At 46.7% G+C, this 20,712-nt stretch overlaps 1 protein-coding gene across 1 annotated transcript in view; it reads left to right on the top strand.

The window, feature by feature from the left end:
- Positions 1-20,712, top strand: part of MYO16 (myosin XVI) — a 622,320-nt gene that overhangs the window by 269,091 nt on the left and 332,517 nt on the right. Inside the window, exons 8-9 of the mRNA XM_074983196.1 lie at positions 8,080-8,155; positions 10,826-10,979. Coding sequence (XP_074839297.1) covers positions 8,080-8,155; positions 10,826-10,979 — 230 coding nt within the window. The remainder of the gene's footprint in view (positions 1-8,079; positions 8,156-10,825; positions 10,980-20,712) is intronic.

Raw genomic sequence — 20,712 nt, forward strand, 5'->3', positions numbered from 1 at the left:
CGCTCTCTCTCCAGCCCCTGCGGGGCTCTATGGTCACCGTGGGCAGCAGCCCTTAGCCCAGGGCTTCTGGCTGCTGCTGCGGCAGCTGGGGATCCATGCTGCAGGCACAGGGTCTGCAACCCGTTGTCTGCTCTGTGTATCTTGTGTTGTTTAGTGCAACTGTGTCTGGGAGGGGCCCTTTAAGGGAGCGGCTTGCTGTTGAGTCCGCCCTGTGATCCTGTCTGCAGCTGTGCCTGGCACCCTTATTTCGATGTGTGCTACTTTGGCGTGTAGACGTACCCTCGCAGCGCCTATTTTGATGTGGTGCCGCGCAACGTCGAAGTTGAACATCGACGTTGCCAGCCCTGGAGGACGTGTAGATGTTATTCATCGAAATAGCCTATTTGCTACATAGCGATGTAGCGATGTTGCTACATCGAAATAAGCTATTTCGATGTTGGCTTCACGTGTAGACGTAGCCATTGACATTCAGATTTAGTAGCCAAATGGCTGCAAAGGGATGCACAAGGAATGTGGCCCTTTTTTCCTGTCCAGGGACTGCAGTGGCAGTTGTGAAAGGGGTCATAAGACTACCAAGTGTTCTGACTGCTGTGTGTGTAATTTGTTTTGCAAGTGTAATTCACCTGCATAAAACCTGTTCACATTGGCTCTGTACATAAGCCTGCCTGTCTGTGTGTTTCACTTGTGCAAGATTTCATAAGACTGTACATGATCAAGTTTCATATTTGGTGTGTTCTGAATAAATGGAAAACTTTCTGAATTTGCTAGCAAAAGACAATGAAACCTCCCTCCTGGCTACCTCCCACCCCCCAGAAGTGTAGAGTGGAGGAGAGAATAATTTCTTTGAAGGACGTCATTCTTTTTACAGGCACAAGTTTAAAAATAATTTCTGTAGTAGTATTTATTAACAATGGATTGGACATACTCTCAGAACACCAACCACCACCATCACAAGACAAGCCTTGAGTTGGAGCCCACAAGGAAAAAGGAAAGGAGGGTGCCCAAGGCATGGAGCCCTGAAGGCAAACACTAAAAAGTCAGGGTAAACGTGGTCAAAATTGGAAAAGATCATCCAAGACAGGGGATGCTAGTGAATGGTCATCAATAGCCTATGCTCCAAGATGTAGTGGTGGAAAGGACTTACTACTGCTACTTATTCACACACAATCATTCCTTATGAAGATATTCTCTTCACGTGCAGTATTTGGCACAGACTGCATTAGGGAAGACCAGGGTTAAAATTACTTGATTTGCTAAAGAAAGATTCACAGTTATCTGTCTTTGTCTATATGATTTATAATGTATCAGTAGACACATCCGTTCCTTATATCTTAATTATATCTACATTAGTCATGAGTCTCTATAAAATTGACATACCTGGAGAAGGAGGTGTTTTCTGAAGACCGCGTGTTTCCTAGGACTGGCATACTGTAATCATTGTAGAAACCCTTTCCTTTGTGGCATGCAAGCACTATTCCATGAAGAGATATACCAGCTGGATTTTAACACCCTGCTTCTAAAGCATGTAAACAAAGTTCATTACAAATCAAAGCTCCCACACATTCACTATCCGGGAGCAGAATTTATAAAGTAATTGAAATTAGCAGAGACGTGAACAGCTAAGCCTGAGTGATATGCACCAAGGATTTTCCAGCTGGAAATATTCCCACAGCAAGAAGTACTGACATTCCAGCATGGTCCAAGACCAAAACTTTGTCTAAACCCAGAAACTGCCTTTCTTCCTGATTTGAAAGAGAATACAGTAGATGTTTTAATACTACCATGACTTCTTTCTAGAATCACTGTTACAGAGATGATCTAATTGCTGCTGATTTAGTTGCAGAGTGAGTACACTTTACATGTAATTTGTAACAAAACACACAGAAATATTTGGTAGGTGTTCTAACTGGTGAGCCAACTAATTGGATTTGGAATTTGGTACCACAGTTCCACTTCCTGCTGTTATACCCAAAAAGAAAAGCAGAATTAGAAAGCTGAGGACCCTGAAGGAGTTGTAGAAAGACGTTATTTGAGCAGTATTTCATAAACAATATGTATGAATAGACAGAATATCTACTTTTGTATTTACTGAGTAATCCACATGGCTCTGTTTTTCCCTAATTTGTAACTTGAATCAATGTCTTCCTCATAGTTGTATTATTTCTTTTGGAACAGCTTCCAACTCGCCTTTTTTCTCTATTGTACTGTTCCTTCCATGGCAAGTTACATCTATGCTATCCCTCTATTGGCATGCTCTCCAGGTCTCACTGTTAGCTCTCTTCTTAGTTTGATCTAAGGCAGTGGGGGGGTCTCAGAATGGGGGTCATGGGTTGGTTACAGGGGGTTGCAAGCTGGTAGTTTCATGGGACTGAGAGTTCCCAGACCACATTAAATTAAATTAAATTAAATTCCCTCCTCCCCCATTTTTAATGTAGGGGGGGCTGACACTCAGAGACTTGCAGGGTAGAAGGATTCACCAAAACAAGTTTGAAAACCACTGGTCTAAAGAATTTGAAGGACTACCTTTGCTAAAGTAATCCTCAACTGCCTGGTTTTGTTTACATTGTAAGGATAGTGCCTTTTACCATGTATTCCGAGCTACCCAAAGGACCTCTCCTCTTTTCTGAGCTGTGTATCCATGTGCTTTCTCTATTTTCCAGGTCTTCTTAGTGTCATATCTTACTTCTTTCTTTCTAAACATTCCATTTATTAGACTAGATGGTATACAAGCAGCGTTTGCTGAACAAATACCCCCTGAGGCTACCATGCAGTGCAATAGCAGAAACTGAAAAACACATATATTTTTGGCCCTCTTGCAAAAGAAGTGGGAAAATTATTATGTTGACAGTACAATGTGTCAAGATAACTTTTTAGTATTATCAAATGTCTGATAAACAAACAAAAAAAACCTAAATTTCTTTTAGCAATAGGAAACAGTTTTCCCTTTGTAGTGGCTAAGTGGCTATGATTTTTTCCAGTGATTTTTTGTTTTAAAAAAAAAAAAGGAGCCGGTACTCAGCTGGCTCCCCACCTACACCTTGCCCCAACCAGTCCCATGGCTTGAGTTCCTGAGATGCCTGTATTAAGTACTGGAAAGTATTGGCACAAAAAAAACCACTGTTTTTTTTCCCCCTAATTTGACAGAGACCATACAGAATCAGTGAGTTAGGGTGTGTCGGCACAGGGAGCGGGGAGCTCACAATATGCAAGTTATATCAGTAGCATGCACAAGGGATACTTGTTTCACTTTCAGTTTTCATCATGTGAATATATGGCAGTGGTTTATGGGAACTTAAGGTATGAAGTTCTCAGTCAGAGTTTTCCCATGGTCCTTCCTCATGTGGCTGAGGAATGTGCATTATGGATTGTTTTCCTTGTGAAATGTGGGATACAAAGCAGAAGCCACATGAATTCCATTTATGGAAAAAATAACCTGTCCCTGCTCCATGCTTCCTTTCTGAGAGGGCTAGCACTGTTTTCAAAATGCTGCCACCACGGACTCAGAAATGCACAGGGCGATCACGGATAGATAGAGACTGGTTGGGCTTAACATTCAGATCTAGACTGATTGGGAGTTGGCCTTTGCCTGCTGCTGTATGGAGCAGATGGGGCAGTTGCAGGAGAATATTCAAGGACCACATGCCCTGCTTCTCCTGCAGCAGAAGAGTGCTGTGAAACTATTGCAGCAGGATGAAGATGTTACACTGTTGGAAGAAGACAGGTTCCTGGATTACTGACACAATTTGAAGTGCTATTTATGGGCCCAGAAAACCCATGTGGAATGGTAGGAGACAACCATTAGCATCAAGAGACTGTCAAGTTGGGAAGGGATACTTTTTTGAGATCTGTACAAAGCTTTCCCTAGACCTGCAGTAATAACATACCAACATGTGGTGTTCCATACCCAACAGAGAAGTGAGTCCACCTGAGGAGCTCTCAGAACTCAGGTCTATTTAAATTAATAGTGAAAGGACTGTTTCCCCTACCTCACCCCTCTGAACCTCTATGGACATTAAGGATGTGGAGTTTGGTCAGGTTATTCTGTGTCTCCTCTGATGCTCTGATTAATGAAGATGTACCAGGCCACTGGGACAGAAGAAAGGAGTATTTTAGCCATCCCCAGTGCTCTTGCCTCATGGATGTCAAGTGTGTATTTGGCTGTTTGAAAAGCAGCTGGCATGGCTAAGGAATATTTGAAAGCAGCAGAAAAGAAACATCCGGAGTATAATAGCTGCCTGCAATGTTCTATACTGTATTGTCAAAGCAAGGAGGAAAGCTGTTAATGACAGAGAAAAGACTGAGGGTGGCTGACTTGCTTGCTTAGCAGTTCAAGTGTAACCACCTGCAAGTGGACTGGAATCTGGGACCTTGGAGCTTAATGTAGGAACCTCTACAATTTGAATTAAAAGCCAGTGTTTCTCAGCTAAGGCTGTACAGGAAACTCCTTTCTTTCTATAAGTGGTCTAGTTGCTCCTACATGGGACAGTGAACCACACCTGAGGAGCCAGCGAGGCATCTCTTAAGCTGCATCTACACTGGTAGGGTCTTTTTGAAAGGAAAATCGAAAAAGGGGTGTTTTTAAGAGATCGTGCACTCTTTGAAAGGGTGCCTGGGGCTGTGTGGAAGCTCTCTTTCAAAAGAACAGGCCAGTCATTTGAAAGGGTGGATCCAAAGGACAATCTGCTTTTTGTGTGTGGACACGCTTTTTCGAAAGATGGTCTTTCAGAGGATAACTGCCTTTCGACAGCACGCTGTGGTGTAGATGTTGCTTCAGAGAATGCTAACACCCAGGAGAATAGTCAGTGATGCCTATTTTTGTATTTTGAGGCTTATTCTTGAACCCATGCACATACATCCTTTCATTAAAATGTGGAGGCGGGGAGGAGATTGAGAGAGACTGAGAAGTGCAGTATTGCTTCCGTGTGGAAGAAGCAGGATGTTGTCTGTATGCTTTTGTGAAGCCACATGCATTATTTTACCTTTTTTAAAAAAGATTTTAGGTATGTGAGGGAGTGGACTGAGCCTAATGGCCCACTGCTCTAGCTATAAGGATTCTGCTGCACCTGTCCGAGAAAGCGAGCAGTGGAGAGGTCCTCCAAGCAGGCTAAAAGTATTTGCACAGGAAACAATCAGTCAGAGTCTCGGGCGGTCACATAAAAAGCAGTGACAGAACAGAGCATAGAGAGTTGGTAAGAGCAGTTGGGCTGACTGCTCTGCGGTGTGGAAGGAGAACGACTGCATGCCCAGCTGCCTGAAGGCACTGCAGCATAATGAAAGCTAAGTGGAGGCACAGACTGGGAGAGCACGAGGGATGATAAGTGGCTGTTTGGTCTAAGTGAGGACTTCACCTGGGAAGCCCACAGGGGAATAGTGTCTCCAAGGGGGAAGCCCTGGGAATACAGCCCCATTCCATGGCTGTTATTATGTAAAGGCAAAATCCCAGGCAGGTCTACAGAACTGCTAGAGAACTACTAAAAGGGGATCACCAAAGAATAAAAATGCAGGCACATGCAACCAAAGAGGGCCCTCATGAGAGATGGGTGTTGACCCCATCATAATGGCTACATCTACATTAGCCAAAAACTTCAAAATGGCCATGCAAATGGCCATTTCGAAGTTTACTAATGAAGTACTGAAATACATATTCAACTCCTCATTAGCATGCAGGCGTCTGTGGCACTTCGAAATTGGCACGGCTCGCTGCCACGTGGCTCGTCCAGACAGGGCTTCTTTTCGAAAGGACCCTGCCTACTTCGAAGTCCCCTTATTCCTATGAGTAGATGGGAATAAGGGGACTTCAAAGTAGGCGGGGTCCTTTCGAAAAGGAGCCCCGTCTGGACAAGTCACGTCAATTTCAAAGTGCCACAGCCACCTGCATTCTAATGAGCTGCTGAATATGTATTTCAGCGCTTCATTAGTAAACTGCAAAATGGCCATTTGCATGGCAATGTTGAAGTTTTTGGCTAGTGTAGACATGGCCAATGTGTTACATGCAGTGATGAGTCATTAGGGACCACAATGGATTTTACATGGCTATTTTTATGAAAGAATAACTTAACAAACCTGAATTGAACAGATAGTGATATAACAATCTTTTTTGTCTGGCAATTCATTTACCTGAAAAGTCTACTAGTTAACCAGCAAAAAGCAAACCTATGCCGAAAACAACAGTGCATACCAAGTGGAAGGTGCGACACGGCAAAAAGTGCAAAAAATAATGAGCTGTCTGACCGATGTTTAAAGCACATAAGTCTTTCCTCTGCTTCATCTTGCACTGGGGGTTCTGGGCAGCAATTCACATTTTTCAAGTATCAGAGGGGTAGCCGTGTTAGTATGTACCCACAAAAACAAAGAAAAGTTCTGTGGCATCTTATAGACTAATGTATTTTTGGAGCATCTGATGAAGTGAGTCTTTGCCCATGAAAGCTTATGCACCAAAAAATCTGTTTGTCTGTAAGGTGCCACAGGACTTTGGAAATTGTTCAGGTGTTTTATAGGCCTCAAAAGTCTTGAGCTTCCAGGAGACAGTGTTCTCGGTGGGCAAATGCTCAAGGTGAGAGGGGTAAGACTCATGGGATAAATGCTTATTTTGAAACAGGGAAAAAATTGGTGCTGGGCCCAATGACCAGCATTGTTCAGGGGCTGAAGAATATTGCTAGGTCTTCTTCTAGGCTACCGGACCTGCTGGTCTAGCAGGAACATGTCTTGTAATTGTGCTGTGGGATTGCTGTCTGCTCTCTATGCCATTTGCTGCTATGCATTATTAGTTTGGAGAAGGGTGAGTTGGAATTATGTTTTAGTCTGTACATTTTGCTTGTGCATTTGAGGCATATCTATGGTGTCAGAGGAGGTGAGGGTGCTAGGGGAAGGGAGAGCACTGAAGTTGAGCAGGTCAGTTATGCCCTCTGCATCCCCTTTAAGCTGTCCTGAGTATCAATGACTTTCTAGTAAGGCAGGTGACTAGGAGGCAGAGAATGGTCTTATGCAAAAAAGCAGAGGACATGCTATGGAGCAGGATGCTCTCTCCAGAAGTATTGCAGAGATGGAAGGGGCTTTCAAGCCATCCCAGGGAGACAGCAGGGGTGGGGGCAGGGAGCATCAACGTGTGGCTGTTCTCTGAAATGTGCAAACCAAAACCAAGCAATTCCTTGGCCTTCTGTTCTGCTGAGATGCAGAAAATGCAAAAAATCGTTAGTAGGATCCTCCAGTGATTGCCAACTAGAATATGTTTCACAGCAGGGAAGACTAGTATCTTTACCAAACACACAACATCCGTGTCTACCTCATGCAAACTGTGAACACTAACCAAAGGTCTGTTCCTCTAACTACTTGTTTTTTCATTATTTAAATGTGCCGCTGCATGCAAGGTAGGGTAGAGGCTGTAGCTGCACCATATGCCAGCTGCCACTTTTGGTTGTTGAATGGCATTGGGGCCTGTGGTTTGTTCGGTGGGCAAGACAGATGAGGAAAAAGGAGAGGAAATAGGCAGGAGACTGAGTCCTGAAAACTGTTGATAGTCAGGATGTTTTCAGCGGGTGTGACAGCAGCTGACTTTTCCAGCAGGCCGGAATCAGGGTCCTAGATCCCGAGAGGATTCTAGCTCTCAGGGGGCTGCTCCTTTCCCCTTTGTGTTGATCCTCTGATGTGACTTGCCAGCCTTCCCGGATGTGAGGGTAAGACTGGCCACAGGAATTTCCCCCGTCTCCTCTGTTTGAACACCCTCGGGTTAAATGTAAAGAATATCTGGGACCTGAGCCAAAGCAGGTAAGGATGTTAATCTGTTGTTGCTGATGGGGACTACCTCTGCGTGTGCAGATTGTATGCATGCCTAGGATACACTGAAATTGAGAGAGAAAGTCCTTGGCTTGTGTAAGAGTTCTACATTGGGTGCAATTCTTAGCTTAGAGACTTGTGCAATGACTATGGGGTTGTTGTAGCAGATAGCCCATACCATTATATGGCTTCCCATGGTACAGTACGGGATGGGATACAGGCCAAAGAGGTCTTTTAAACTGAATTGTAACTGAGTAGTCATGTTATGCTTTTGTTACTTCAAATAGATTTGTTGTCCTTTTCCAGACAAACCTGGTGAAACTGCTGTTGATGCATCAGGCAAATCCCAACCTTCTCAACTGCAATGATGAAAAGCCCTCAGGTGGGTGATGATTCATTCATGTTGATGTGCTAATAAGTATTCCTTTTTTCTATCTCAGCAAATTGTTCTATCATTTTGTCATCATATGTAATGTAGGCTTAGCCCTCCATGCAAAGAGTAAATTTTTACGTAGATACTCATGAATGCTTCACTGGGTATTATACTGAATAATTCCACCGCAAGAAAGAATCATGTAATTTCAGAGACTCAAGAAGTTATGAGAGGTTGTGTGTTCACAAGATGTTGTATTAGGGATCTTTGCACCTCTCACCTTTGGGTTCTGAAGCAGGCATTTCACAGGGACCCATGTTTTAAAAGATTCCCTTAAACTTACAGATTAGGGGATGATTTATTCAGGAGTATACATTTTAAAACAGAAATGATTTCTTGTAGACTGTATATAATTGTGTCTTCTCTTATGGAAAGTCATGTTCCCCCCATCCTCCACCGCCAGAACATAACATAAAAAGATTCATAAATCAAATGAGTTCAGTATAACTTTAACTATTATTTTTAGCATATATTTGATTTGTTTATTCCTTTGGAGACTTGGTTTTGGTGGTTCCTGACTTTCTCTAGGACTCCATATCCAGGGTTAAATGCTACAACATTGGATGCTCATCTCCATGATTTTCTGATATATTGAGGACTATCAGCCTGTATCCTTTATGCCCTGATCAGGATATCCTGATCAGCTCACTGATCAAAGGCCAGTTTGTTTCCCAGAGTACCGCACCTCTTTCTTTTTTGCAGAGATGGAAATCCCTAGCAGGTTTGCAAAAACTGCTGTGACTCTTTCTCTGCACTTCTGCTTTTTTCCTTCTTCCTCTCCCACCAATGAGCCATTTGGAGATGCTGTTTGATAATGTCACAAAAGCTCAGCAGTACAGCTGCTTGGAGGTGCCTCTCAAGTGCATCACACTCCAACAGCACCACTGTCATTATCTCAGAAGGAAAATTCCTCTGAATAGTAGTGAGAAAATAAGTGATTTTGAAACTGGATAGTATATAGGAAGTAAAAGAGGAAATGGAAGTCTAGTACTACATAAAAGTGAAGATTCTTGTGGGCAGCTGGAGAGTAGTGTCCCCGGCATGATTCACCTTATAAAAAGGCAACAATTTTGTCACAGAGGTTGTGGAAGTCACGGATTCTGTGCATTACGGAGACCTCCAGGGTTTCCGGCCATGGCATTTAGGAGCTGCAATGTCCCCTACCATCTCAGAACTGCAGTCAGCAGGGCCTCAGGAGCTCCAAGATGCCATAGGGGCTGGGATGTGTGGGTGTGCTTAAGAAGCTCCTGGTCCGACAGGGGGAGTAGTTCTGTAGTTCCCAACCCTGACGTGGCCAGGGGACCTGCAGCTCCTGGCTGGTCAGAGCAATTGGGCTGCTGCACTTCTAACTGTCAGCATTGGGGTAACTGTGCAACACCAAGCTAAAGGCAGCAGGGCACCCACAGCTCAGAGCTGACCCCTCACCACAAGTGTGGGAACCCTGTAGCTTGCATTTTTTATGCACATATTTAATGGAAGTCATGGATAGATCACAGTCTTGCATTAATTTTTCATTATTACCATGACCTGTCCATGACATCTACTAAAAATAAATGGTCTTGGTTTTATAAATAAAGTATTAAAGGTGAAGAAAGCAGATATTTTGGAAAGAAAGAGCAACCATGGACATGAGGGATATAGTAAACAAAGCTTCCTTATTAAAAATCCTTCTGTAGAAATGTAGTACCTTATCTTCTTGGGAAAGGTTACAGTACCTTTTATCTGAGAACTTAAACATTAACTGAAAATATCCACATTGCAGGAAAAAGTTGCTTTTAGCACTTCAGTCTGGGGGAGGCAGGATGGAGGGGGGTAGGGGCGTGGAGATAGAGAGAGATAGAGAGAGAGAGAGCTCAGTGGCTTGAGCATGGTCCTGCTAAACCCAGGTTTGTGAGCTCAAGCCTCAAGGCAGCCATTTAGGGATTGGGGCAAGTAGATGTCAGGGATGATGCTTGCTCCTGCCAAGAGGTCAGGGGACTGGACTAGATGACCTCCCAAAACCCCTTCCAGTTTTAGGCAACATGTATCTCCATTGAAAAAAAAATCCCTGCAACTATACAAAATTAAGTGGTTAGACTAATCCTTTTGGAAATTAAAAAAGTAGCAAGTGTTTTCAGAGGTCCCATTTGTTCAAATACATTGTTTAGTATTTGCAGGGTTGTTGCTGCCATGTTGGTCCCAGGACAATAGAGAGAAAAGGTGGGTGAGGTAATATCTTTCTCTTTGTAGCACAAAAATTTGTCTCTTTTACCAATAGAAGTTAGTCCAATAAAAGTTATTACCTCACCTACCTCATTTTGCTAATTCAAGTTATAACATTCAACATATATTTATCATCTTGCAGTTCACATAATATTGAATACTTTGTTTTCAGATAGAATGAGACTGGCTTTGAAGTTTTATAAACTAAGGCTGTAATTTCATACTAAACGCGTAATGCATTTATTTTCCCCAATAACCCGGTGCACGTCTTCTGATATATATCAGGAACAGTGCTTGTCTTTTTGACTAAATGTTGATATAAACAGTTAAATCTTAACCTGACCTGGAGTTTTAAGTAAAGTAGGGTTTTGCTGTTCTACTTTATTTGCTTGATAGTCTTATTAAACCACTGTCTAGATATTACATCATCTGAATTTATTGAGGAAATGCTTCTGAAGGCTGAAACTCTCTGGGAGCAAAAAATGAAAGACCCTTTGTCTGTTTCTACTTTATCACAAGAAGAGCCATATGAAGAGATCATCCATGATCTGCCGTCACTTTCCAATAAACTGTAAGTGTTTTTCTTGTTAAGAGTGTCCTTATAAAGTGCTGAGGAAAGATTTTTGTTGTAGATTACGTGCACAACTGATGGGCCAAACAGGTTCCTCATTTCACAAAGTTGCTATATGTTTCTTTGTTTTTGGTTCCGCATCTCCATTCAATTTACTTTTATTTTGTAAATCAGTTTAGGACATAACGTGTGGCTGCTAAGAGTATAATGCATTCTTATGTTTGGTTAATAAAAATTCATGGATTATTCGAGCAGAATTACTGTGGGGTATCATTTTAGACTCAATCATAAAGATAGATGAGAATGAATTGGTAAAACTACCATTGACTGCAGTAGGAGCAGGGTTGTGTCCTGAGACTAAGAATAACAGGACCACCTATGGATGGAAGCGAAGCCTGCTGCAGGCAGTTACAGACTATAGTCTTATTTGTGTCACATATAGTAATTCAGGTATGAGGTTAAGAGAATGATAGGATTCCACTGAACAAATTTAGAGTTCAGTCATGGAAGGGATCATGGATTCAGTTCTCACTCCTGACAAATAATTGGATTTTGACCTCTGTATGTATTCTTGCACATTTTAGAAGGGGCAGCCTTAAGTTTGGGAAGGGTGGCATAAACTGGACAAGTGTGAGGGGGCTTATATAGGAATGCTCAACAGGCTGGGTTCCCAGGATAGCTAATTTCCAGATATTTTAATTGTCTGGATTTTTTTGATGGTGAAGATCATTTACAAAGAAAAATGTAAGATTATTTCTGATTGTTAGCAGACTACGTTGAAACACTTTTTTGATGGTATATTTGTATCATCTTTTCATTTTTTTCTACATAAAACAACTACAGCACTTATGAGAAGAAAAATAAATGAAGATTTTGTGTGTCAAAGGGGGAGAGCTACTGGTGTTTAGTAGCAGTTACAATTTACTTTCCATAAAATGTTTACCGGCTGTATAAGGATCAGGAAGGAAGAATTTCCAGAAAATATTTAATTTCAAAGTTCCATATTACATGCTCAAATTTAGGAAAAATCCTATGTTTAGGATATGGTACACCTGGGCCGCGTCTACACGTGCCAGCTACTTCGAAGTAGCGGCGCCAACTTCAAAATAGCGCCCGTCACGGCTACACGTGGCGGACACTATTTCGAAGTTGACATTGACGTAAGGCGGCGAGATGTCGAAGTCGCTACCCCCACCAGGAGAAGGGAATAGTGCCCTACTTCGACGTTCAACGTCAAAGTAGGGAACGTGCAGTCGTTGCACATCCCGCAACATCGAAATAGCGGGGTCCGCCATGGCGGCCATCACCTGAGTGGTTGAGAGACGCTCTGCCCAGCCCCTGAGCTCGATGGTCGCCACGTGCAGCGGCCCCTTAAAGCTCCCTGCCCCCTACCTTCCTGTGCAGGAAGCTGAGAGAGCGTGCTGGCGGCAGCCCAGCCACGCGGCCAGCCTGCACGCTCCTCTGCAGCCAGAACAGCCTCCCACTGCTGCGATGGCCGCCCCCCAGCCCCCAAAGCGCCCCCAGGGCACCCCCCCAAGGGTAGCCAGGGCTCCCAGACCAGCAGCCAAGCTGGGAAGCGGCAGCGGGGCCCCTCCTGGACAGAGGCCGAGCTTCGGGACCTGCTGGGGCTCTGGAGTGAGGAGGAGGTGCTCCAGGTAATGGGGAGCAAGAGGCGGAATGCGGATGCGTTCGCTCGGCTGGCCGAGGGCTTGGCCACCCGGGGTCACCCTGCCCGCACTCCTGATCATGTCCGCAGTAAAGTGAAGGAGCTGCGGCAGGGTTACGCCTGGGCCCGGGATGCGGCCGGCCAATCTGGGGCTTCCCCCGTCACTTGACCCTTTTACAGGGAGCTCAGGGACATCCTGGGCCCCCGGCACACCTCCTCCCCTCCGGCCACGCTTGATACATCGGCCGACAAGCCCCAGCAGGCCCCGGAGGCGGAGTCCACCCTGGAGGTAAGCCCCGCACCCCTGGGGCACCAGAGGAGGAGGAGGAGGGGGCGTCCTCCTCTAGTGATGGGGAGCTGCGGATTATGTTGCCCTCGAGGAGCTCCACCAGGGTGTCCGCCCACCGGGTGTCCCCCGACCGTGGGAGCGGACCATCAGGTATGTACCCCCTCCGGTGCGCACCCCCGGGGTTGAGGGGTGGGGGTAACAGATATGACCAGGGCCCTCCCCATGCCCAGATGACCATGGCCCCAAGGACAGCAGTGGCATGTCCCTCAGAAGAGTGCATCAGCCCCTGCCCCCCCAGCACGACAGTGCCATGCCCCATCCCCGGGGTTGGGGGGAGTGGAACCTAGGGTCCCTCGGGGGGGAGGGGGTGGGACACCCATCATCAGCATCATCAGCATCTCCCGGGGATGGGGATGGGGAACCTGCAACAGAGGGGTGGGGGGACAAGGGCTACGGCTCGGAGCCCACACTAACGGCTGTCTCCACTCTTCTTCCCCCCCCCGCCCGTGTTCCACAGCTGCACCATCGGAAGGACTGGAGAGCGCCGGCAAGGTGTCAGTGGTCCCGGAGAGCCCGCTGGGGCCATCACTCCAGGCCAGCCCCTCGGTGGAGGACCGACCAGCCCCATGGCGGGGACGACGGTGGACCCAGCACCACCACCGGATGGCGATGGACCCCCAGCTGCTGGAGATCCACTATCGGCAGCTGGAGGTCGCCGAGCAGTGTCTGCGGGTGGAGGAGCAGCGCCTTCAGCTGCAAGAGCGGGCGCTGGTCTGGCACCAGGAGGCATGGGGGGCCTTCATGCGTACGTTTGAGCATATTGCGGACTACCTGGCCGCGCTGGCCGCCGCTCTGCCCGCCCTGCCTGCTCCACCCGCTGCTCCACCTGCCGTCGCACCGCCACCCGCCACTGAGGGCTCTTCCGCCAAGGGGTACCTGGGGCCAGCTGACACCCACCAGCCTTATCTCCTGGTCCGCCCAGCCCCCAGCCAGCCCCGGCCAGGGCTGAGGCCGAGGCGTGGATCGCGGCCACCAACCCCCAGCGCTGGACATTAGGGGGTGTGGGGCCCAGGATGTGGCCCCCCCCTCCCCTTTTGTATATATTCCCCTCAGTTTTATGTTCGTTTGTAAATAGTTTCTATTAGACCCGTTGTTATGTTGTTGTTATGATGCTGATACCTGCCCCCCCATGTACATAGTTCTCCCCTTCCTTGTCTTCCCCTTTCTTTCTTTCATCTTATAGGACTTATAATATATATATATATGTAATTTATTCAGCCTGTAAATAGTTAGTTAAGATATTAATTAGGAGAGTTCAATATATTTCTGGTTTTACAAACAAATGTCTGTTTTTATTTTCAAGAAAGGTGTGTGGGGGGGGGTGTTCTTGGGTGCTCTGTGGTGTGTGTGTAGGGGCAGGGAGTGTTGTGGAGGATGGTGGGGGCAGTGGGGGGCCTGCCAGCATTCACCCCGCGGCCTCATTGAACTGGGCCCGCAGGGCTTTCCGGACCCGGGTCCCTTCGGGGTCCACCTGGTGACTGGGGGCAGTGGGTGGCTGCACATCGGCCCTGCCGGCCTCCACAGCCCAGCCCTGAAAGAAGGCCTCCCCCTTGCTCTTGACGAGGTTGTGGAGGGCGCTGCACACGCCCACAATCTGGGGGATGTTGGTGGGGCCCGCATCGAGGCGGGTGAGGAGACACCTCCAGCGCCCTCTGAGGCACCCAAATGTGCGCTCCACCACCTGGCGTGCGTGGTTCATGCGCAGGTTGAAGCGCTCCTGTCTGGCTGACAGGTGGCCCGTGTAAGGGTGCATGAGCCAGGGCCGGAGGGGGTATGCCACATCTGCGATGACACAGAGGGGCATGGTGGTGTCCCCCACAGGGATCTCCTGCTGGGGGATGTAGGTCCCCGCCTCCAGCCGGCGGCACAGGCCCGAATTCCGAAATACCCGGGCGTCGTGGGTGCTGCCAGGCCAGACCACATAAATGTCCAGGAAACGGCCCTGGCTGTCCACCAAGGCCTGGAGGACCACTGAGTGGTAGCCCTTCCTGTTTAAGTAGCGTCCTCCACTGTGCTCTGGGGCGCGGATGGGGATGTGGGTCCCATCCAGAGCCCCGAAGCAATTGGGGAAGCCCAGGCTGGCAAACCCCGTGATGGCGGCATCCGGGTCCCCAAGCCTCACGAGCCTGTGGAGGAGCAGGGCGTTGATGGCGCGGACGACCTGCAGGGGAAGCACATGGGAGAGCACCAATGAGGGGTGTGCAGGGTGTGTGTGGCCCTCCCCTGCCAGGGCCCCCCTCCCCTCCCCTCTCCTGCCAGGGCTGCCTCCCACTCCCCCATGGGTCCTCTTACCTCCATGAGGACAGCCCCGACGGTGGCCTTGCCGACGCCAAGCTGCTGGCCCACGGATTGGTAGCTGTTTGGAGTGGCCAGCTTCCAGACAGCGATGCTGACCCGTTTCTCGATGCTGAGGGCATGCCGCATGAAGGTGTCCTGTTGCCTCAGTGTGGGGGTGAGCCACTGGCATAGCTCCAGAAATGTCTGCCGGCTCATGCGAAAGTTCCTGAGCCAGCGGTCATCGTCCCACTCTCTGAGCACCAGCTGCTCCCACCAGTCGGTGCTGGTGGGGTAGCTCCACAGCCAGCGGCGTATGAGGCGGGGGCGGGGCAGGGTGCTGCAGGGTTGGGGGTTGAGTCCTCCTCCCCTGCAGGCATCTCCTCCTCTGTGGCAAGGATGTGCTCAGCTGCCTCCTGCATGGCATGGAGCAGGGCGAACACTGCTCCTACAGGGGCGGCTGGGTGGACTTCTGGCTGCTGCTGCTGCGGCTGCTGCTGCTGGGGGTCCATGACTGCGTCGCTCGAGGTGTGCATGCCTATGGCTCTGCAGACCACGTGTTGTGCAGGCTGCGTGTGTCTGGGAGGGGCCCTTTAAGGGAGCGGCTAGCTGTTGCCCCGGAAGTGCTAGTCCGCCCTGTGACCCTGTCTGCAGCTGTTCCTGGCACCCTTATTTCGATGTGTGCTACTTTGGCGTGTAGACGTTCCCTCACAGCTCCTATTTCGATGTGGTGCTACCCAACATCGAAGTTGAATGTTGACGGCACCAGCCCTGGAGGACGTGTAGACGTTATTCATCGAAATAGCCTATTTCGATGTAGCGTGCACGTGTAGACGTAGCCCTGGAGTGTTTGTTAGGAATGTGTCTGCAATAGTCACTAGTATAGTTGGATGCTGAAAAATCTTGATTATTTGGAATAAACATTGATCCAGTTAAATCCTCATTGTGACCATAATTTGAAAAAGCAAATAATCGTGCATGAAACTTGCATTGTCCTCATTGAATAGGTAATCATGAAGTAATAAAGGAATTCCACTCTGAGTGTCAGATGTGGGCTTGGAATTACAAATCACTGAATTTAGGAGATTTTTTTGTTGTCAGTGAAAATATTAATACAGGTTGAACCTCCCTAATCTGGCATTCTCTCCTCTGGCTACATCTGTAGTCAAGTATGATTTTAGTTAGCCGGATGACCACAAATTATGAGTGTGGCCAAGTTTCCCATAGAGTTTATTTACAACCACCAGCCTTGGCTCACAGAGTTCTGTGCTGTAATTTAGCTCCAATTTACCCCAGATGTCTTCTAAGAGCCCAGTAAGCAGTGAAAGTGTTGGTAATGCTGCTAGACAATATTGACCTCCCGCACTTCAGTGAATTCTTTTGTTTAGCACCTGTAAGGTCCTGAGGATGCCAAATGAGAGAGATTCAACCTATAACACCATTATTGTTATAGTGATATTTTGCCTTTAGTGAGCTACAGTAAACACAGAATTGAAGTGAAAATTATACATGTACATTTTTATCAAACAATTTTCTGTCTGGATCTTGCAGTTTTAAATGATGTGCCATTCTCAAAAACAGTAAAATGGAATTTCTTCAGAGCAACCTTATCTTTCAAATGACCTCTGTTTAAAAAAAAAGTGTTTTGTTTGCTTGTTAGTTTTCCCAGTAATTTTCCAAAGGATCTCCAAATTCAGTGAACAATGATGTTGATTCTCAGAAACTCAGTGTGACAGGATACAGTCACAGAAGATCCCTGGGGGTTTTCCTGGGTGTCACGAACATGCCACTGACACCCACCATCTTGTTCTCTGAGGCTCCTCTTCACTCTGTTTTGCTCTGCCAGATCCTTTTGTCTCTCTCAGCCAAGTCACAGAGTTGGAGTAACTGCCCCCCCCCGCCACCTGCAGAACAATGCAGACATTGTTTAATCAGTGCTCTGCATGGATGTAATGCTAGGGCACAGCACCTGGGAAATCAACCCCCAGAAGGGATCAAACCCCCACATAAATTAACGTTGGTGCAAAAGATTTGCACAGGAAGGGCTCAATTGATGGGCCCCCTTTACTGATGAAAGGGAGATATAAGGTAGCCCTCCCCAGGTAATAATAATTTTCACTGAGCTTGACTATAAACAAAAGAGTTTTGTAAAATAAAGCAGTAGGGTTTAAGTGGTTATAGATAAGAACAAGCAGATCAAAGTGAGTTACCAAATCAAACAAAAGAGAAAACACATAGCTAATTTTGTTGCCCTAAGAATCTATTATCCTATGGCTGTGTCTACATTACCACCTTCCTTCGAAGGAAGGATGGTAATGAGGCTGTTTGGCGTTTGCTGATGAAGTGCTGCTGTGCATAGGCAGCACTTCATTAGGCAAATCCCCCCCTCCCACGGCAACTCCAAAGTTTTAAACTTCGAAGTACCGGCGCGTGTCTAGCCGTGGCGCTCCCATTGGTACTTCGAAGTGTCCGGGCATCTTCGAAGTCCCCTTACTCCTCAGGAGTAAGATGCGTACCAGTACTTTGAAGTTTAAAACTTTGGAGTTGCTGCAAGGGGGAATTTGCCTAATGAAGTGCTGCCTATGCACGGCAGCACTTCATTAGTAAACTCCAAACAGCCTCATTACCATCCTTCCTTCGAAGGAAGGTGATAATGTAGACACAGCCTATGAGTTATTACCTTAACCAGATGTCTTTAAATAGGGGGAAAGCTTCAAGTCTGGAATGATATTACCTGGCTTTACTCTTCAGTTCACTGAAAAGTTCTCTCTCTCCCTCTCTCATAGGCCTCATCTACACCAGGGGTCAAAGTAAATCCCGGATATGCAATTCTAGTCATGCCATTAACGTAGCTAGAATCGATGTATCAGGAGCACCTTTGTACTCTGGGGTAGATCAGGGCTCTTTGGGCTTGCTCAATGTCCCTTACTTCATGCAACAGCATGGAGTTCCAGGGTTGATGGCCAAGCCCAGAGAGATTGATTTTACCACTTCTTCACTGATGTGGCAAAATCAAACTCACACGGATTGATAACACTGCATTGAACCTGCGGTAAGTATAGATGGACCCTTAGGGTGTGTCAGGCAATTTCCAAGGCAGGCTGAAGACAAAAGATGGAGGAACCCCAGGGCCCTCTTTCTACCTCTCCCCTGGGGAAGGAATTCCATTTTTCTCTTTGGCCGCAGCTACACTAGATTCCTCTTTCAGCAGGGGAGTGCAAGATAGGGTCTATCAGAAATGCAAATGAGGGACTGATTTACATCAGTTTACATGTGCACCTCATTTGCATAAAGATGGCCACTCACTGTTCTAGAAGTGCTGTTTTCAGGAAAAAAAAAAAAAGAACAAACGGTGTAAATGGGGTTCCTTCGAAAGGAAACCCAGCTTTCAAAAGTCCCATTCTTCCTCATTTTTTTCAGGAAGAAGGGTTCTTTCAAAAATGGGGTTTGTTTTCAAAAGAACCCCATCTACACTGCTTGTAGTTTCTCTAAAAACAGCACTTCGGGAACAGCGAGTGGCTGCCATTATGCAAATAAGGTGTGCAATATGTAAAACAGCACCTCATTTGTATTTTCTATTGGATGTATTTGCATTCCCCTTCCGAAAGGGGAATGTAGTGTAGCTGCAGCCTTTGTGTCAAAAGATTTTCACATGAATGGTATGCCTGTCCCTGTCTCTCTACCAATCATTCATTGTCTACTCACTGGTCTGAATGTGACAGTGAAATTCTTCAGACGTGGACTGAAACCAATGAAGGCCCTTTGGCTAAGGACAGCTATCCCCTCAAAAGCCATATTCTCATAATAGAGAGGCCACACCTCCTGTTGAGGTCTTCATGCAAACAAGCATTTGGAACACACATATGTAGACAATACTCATAACTTCAACTATAAAAATGATAAAAGTACAAAAATAGGATGTATAGATTTGGCAGATTATACCACTGGAAACGATGTGTCACAAGACACATTCAAAGCATTTCTGAGTTATGCTTATTTATATTCATAACCCATTCTCCATAAAGCATGGCAGAGGGGGTCCATCACACTGAGCAGTAGCCAATTTTAATACCTGCTGCATTCAAAAATTTGTGATTTGTTGCATGTGCAGTCTTTAGCTAGGAGTGTACAAGGTGCTAAATTGGCGGGATGGGATGCTTTTGAAAATAAATGTCATTTTGTGCATGTGCAAGAAGGTATATTGTAAATTTGTGAAATCACCTCTTCTACCTAGGTGCACACATGTGAATTGAGTTTTTCTTCCAGTGACCATCCATTTTGTTTGTAGTAGGACAGCCCCATATTTTGGGTGCCAGGAAGGTGTCCTGATTTATTTTCAAAACGAGGCTAATTGCCCTGTATTTGCTGTGGGGAGCAGCTGCCACCGGGTCCCATCTATCTGCAGCTTGAGAGAGCCAGGACCTGGACCTGTGCAGCTGCCCCTAGCTCCAGGTGCTTCGTAGGATCTGGGAGCCAGACCCACGTGGCTGTGCCTGGCTCCTGGCTCACCATCGGTTGCAGGAGTTGGGAGCCGGGAACTGGATTTGCACAAATTCCATCCCCTGGCTCCCGCCTGGCTCCCAGCTCCATGTGCACTTGTTAAAAATAGGCTAACCAGAAGTCATGAGGATAGTGACATTTACCTAAACAAAAATATAATGAAGGAGGATGGCACATCACGTTTTTTTTGTCTTATGTTCTCACACAACATCCAATGTGCAGAATCGCTTAGTTGTTGCTGTACAAGTTCTCAGATACCACAGTTTGGTTAGTGTTGTAGACATTCACAGGGTTAGAAGGCCCAAATACAAATTGCGTGAAATTCTGTTGTGCATCACAAGAGTCTAGAAAGCAGCTGAGGATTCCCACAGTGTGGGAGATCTCTCAGGAGCTACAGAATCACTGTGTCAGAACTATGACCTGGCATTCTTAGAGCACAGCACAGTCCTTTTTCTGCACCCTCCCACACAGTACCTTAGGAGAACATTCTCAGATGTCATCAACTGCAGAAGCCCCTAGATTGCTCTAACCTATGCCAAGTCCAAGATAAGCAGCTATGTGCCATACGAATTAGGGAGGTGTAACTGGCTCTGCTATCCCCACCCCTGTTCTTCATGCTTATGTGCGGAGCAGATCTTGGCTGTGTAGAATCTGTTTGTACAACAGTACTATGGCACCCTGATCTATGGCTGAGGCCTCTCAGGGTATGTCTACACAGCAAAGCAAAACTCACAAGTGGCTGTTATCAGTCTTGCAGGGCTCAGGCTGCAGAGCTGTAAGTTCTTGAACAGTGTTCCCTGTAAGCTGGGTGCTTAGGTGGCCACCCAGGAGAGATTCAGGTGCTGCCCGGCTGATTAGCCGAGTGCCCACAGCCCCGCACAGTGGACATGTGTTTTTATTGCTGGTGCACATTTGCACATGCCTTGGTGCACATAAAAAAATCA

This window comes from Carettochelys insculpta, chromosome 1 (assembly GCF_033958435.1).
Source record: "Carettochelys insculpta isolate YL-2023 chromosome 1, ASM3395843v1, whole genome shotgun sequence".
Taxonomy (NCBI): Eukaryota; Metazoa; Chordata; order Testudines; family Carettochelyidae; genus Carettochelys; species Carettochelys insculpta.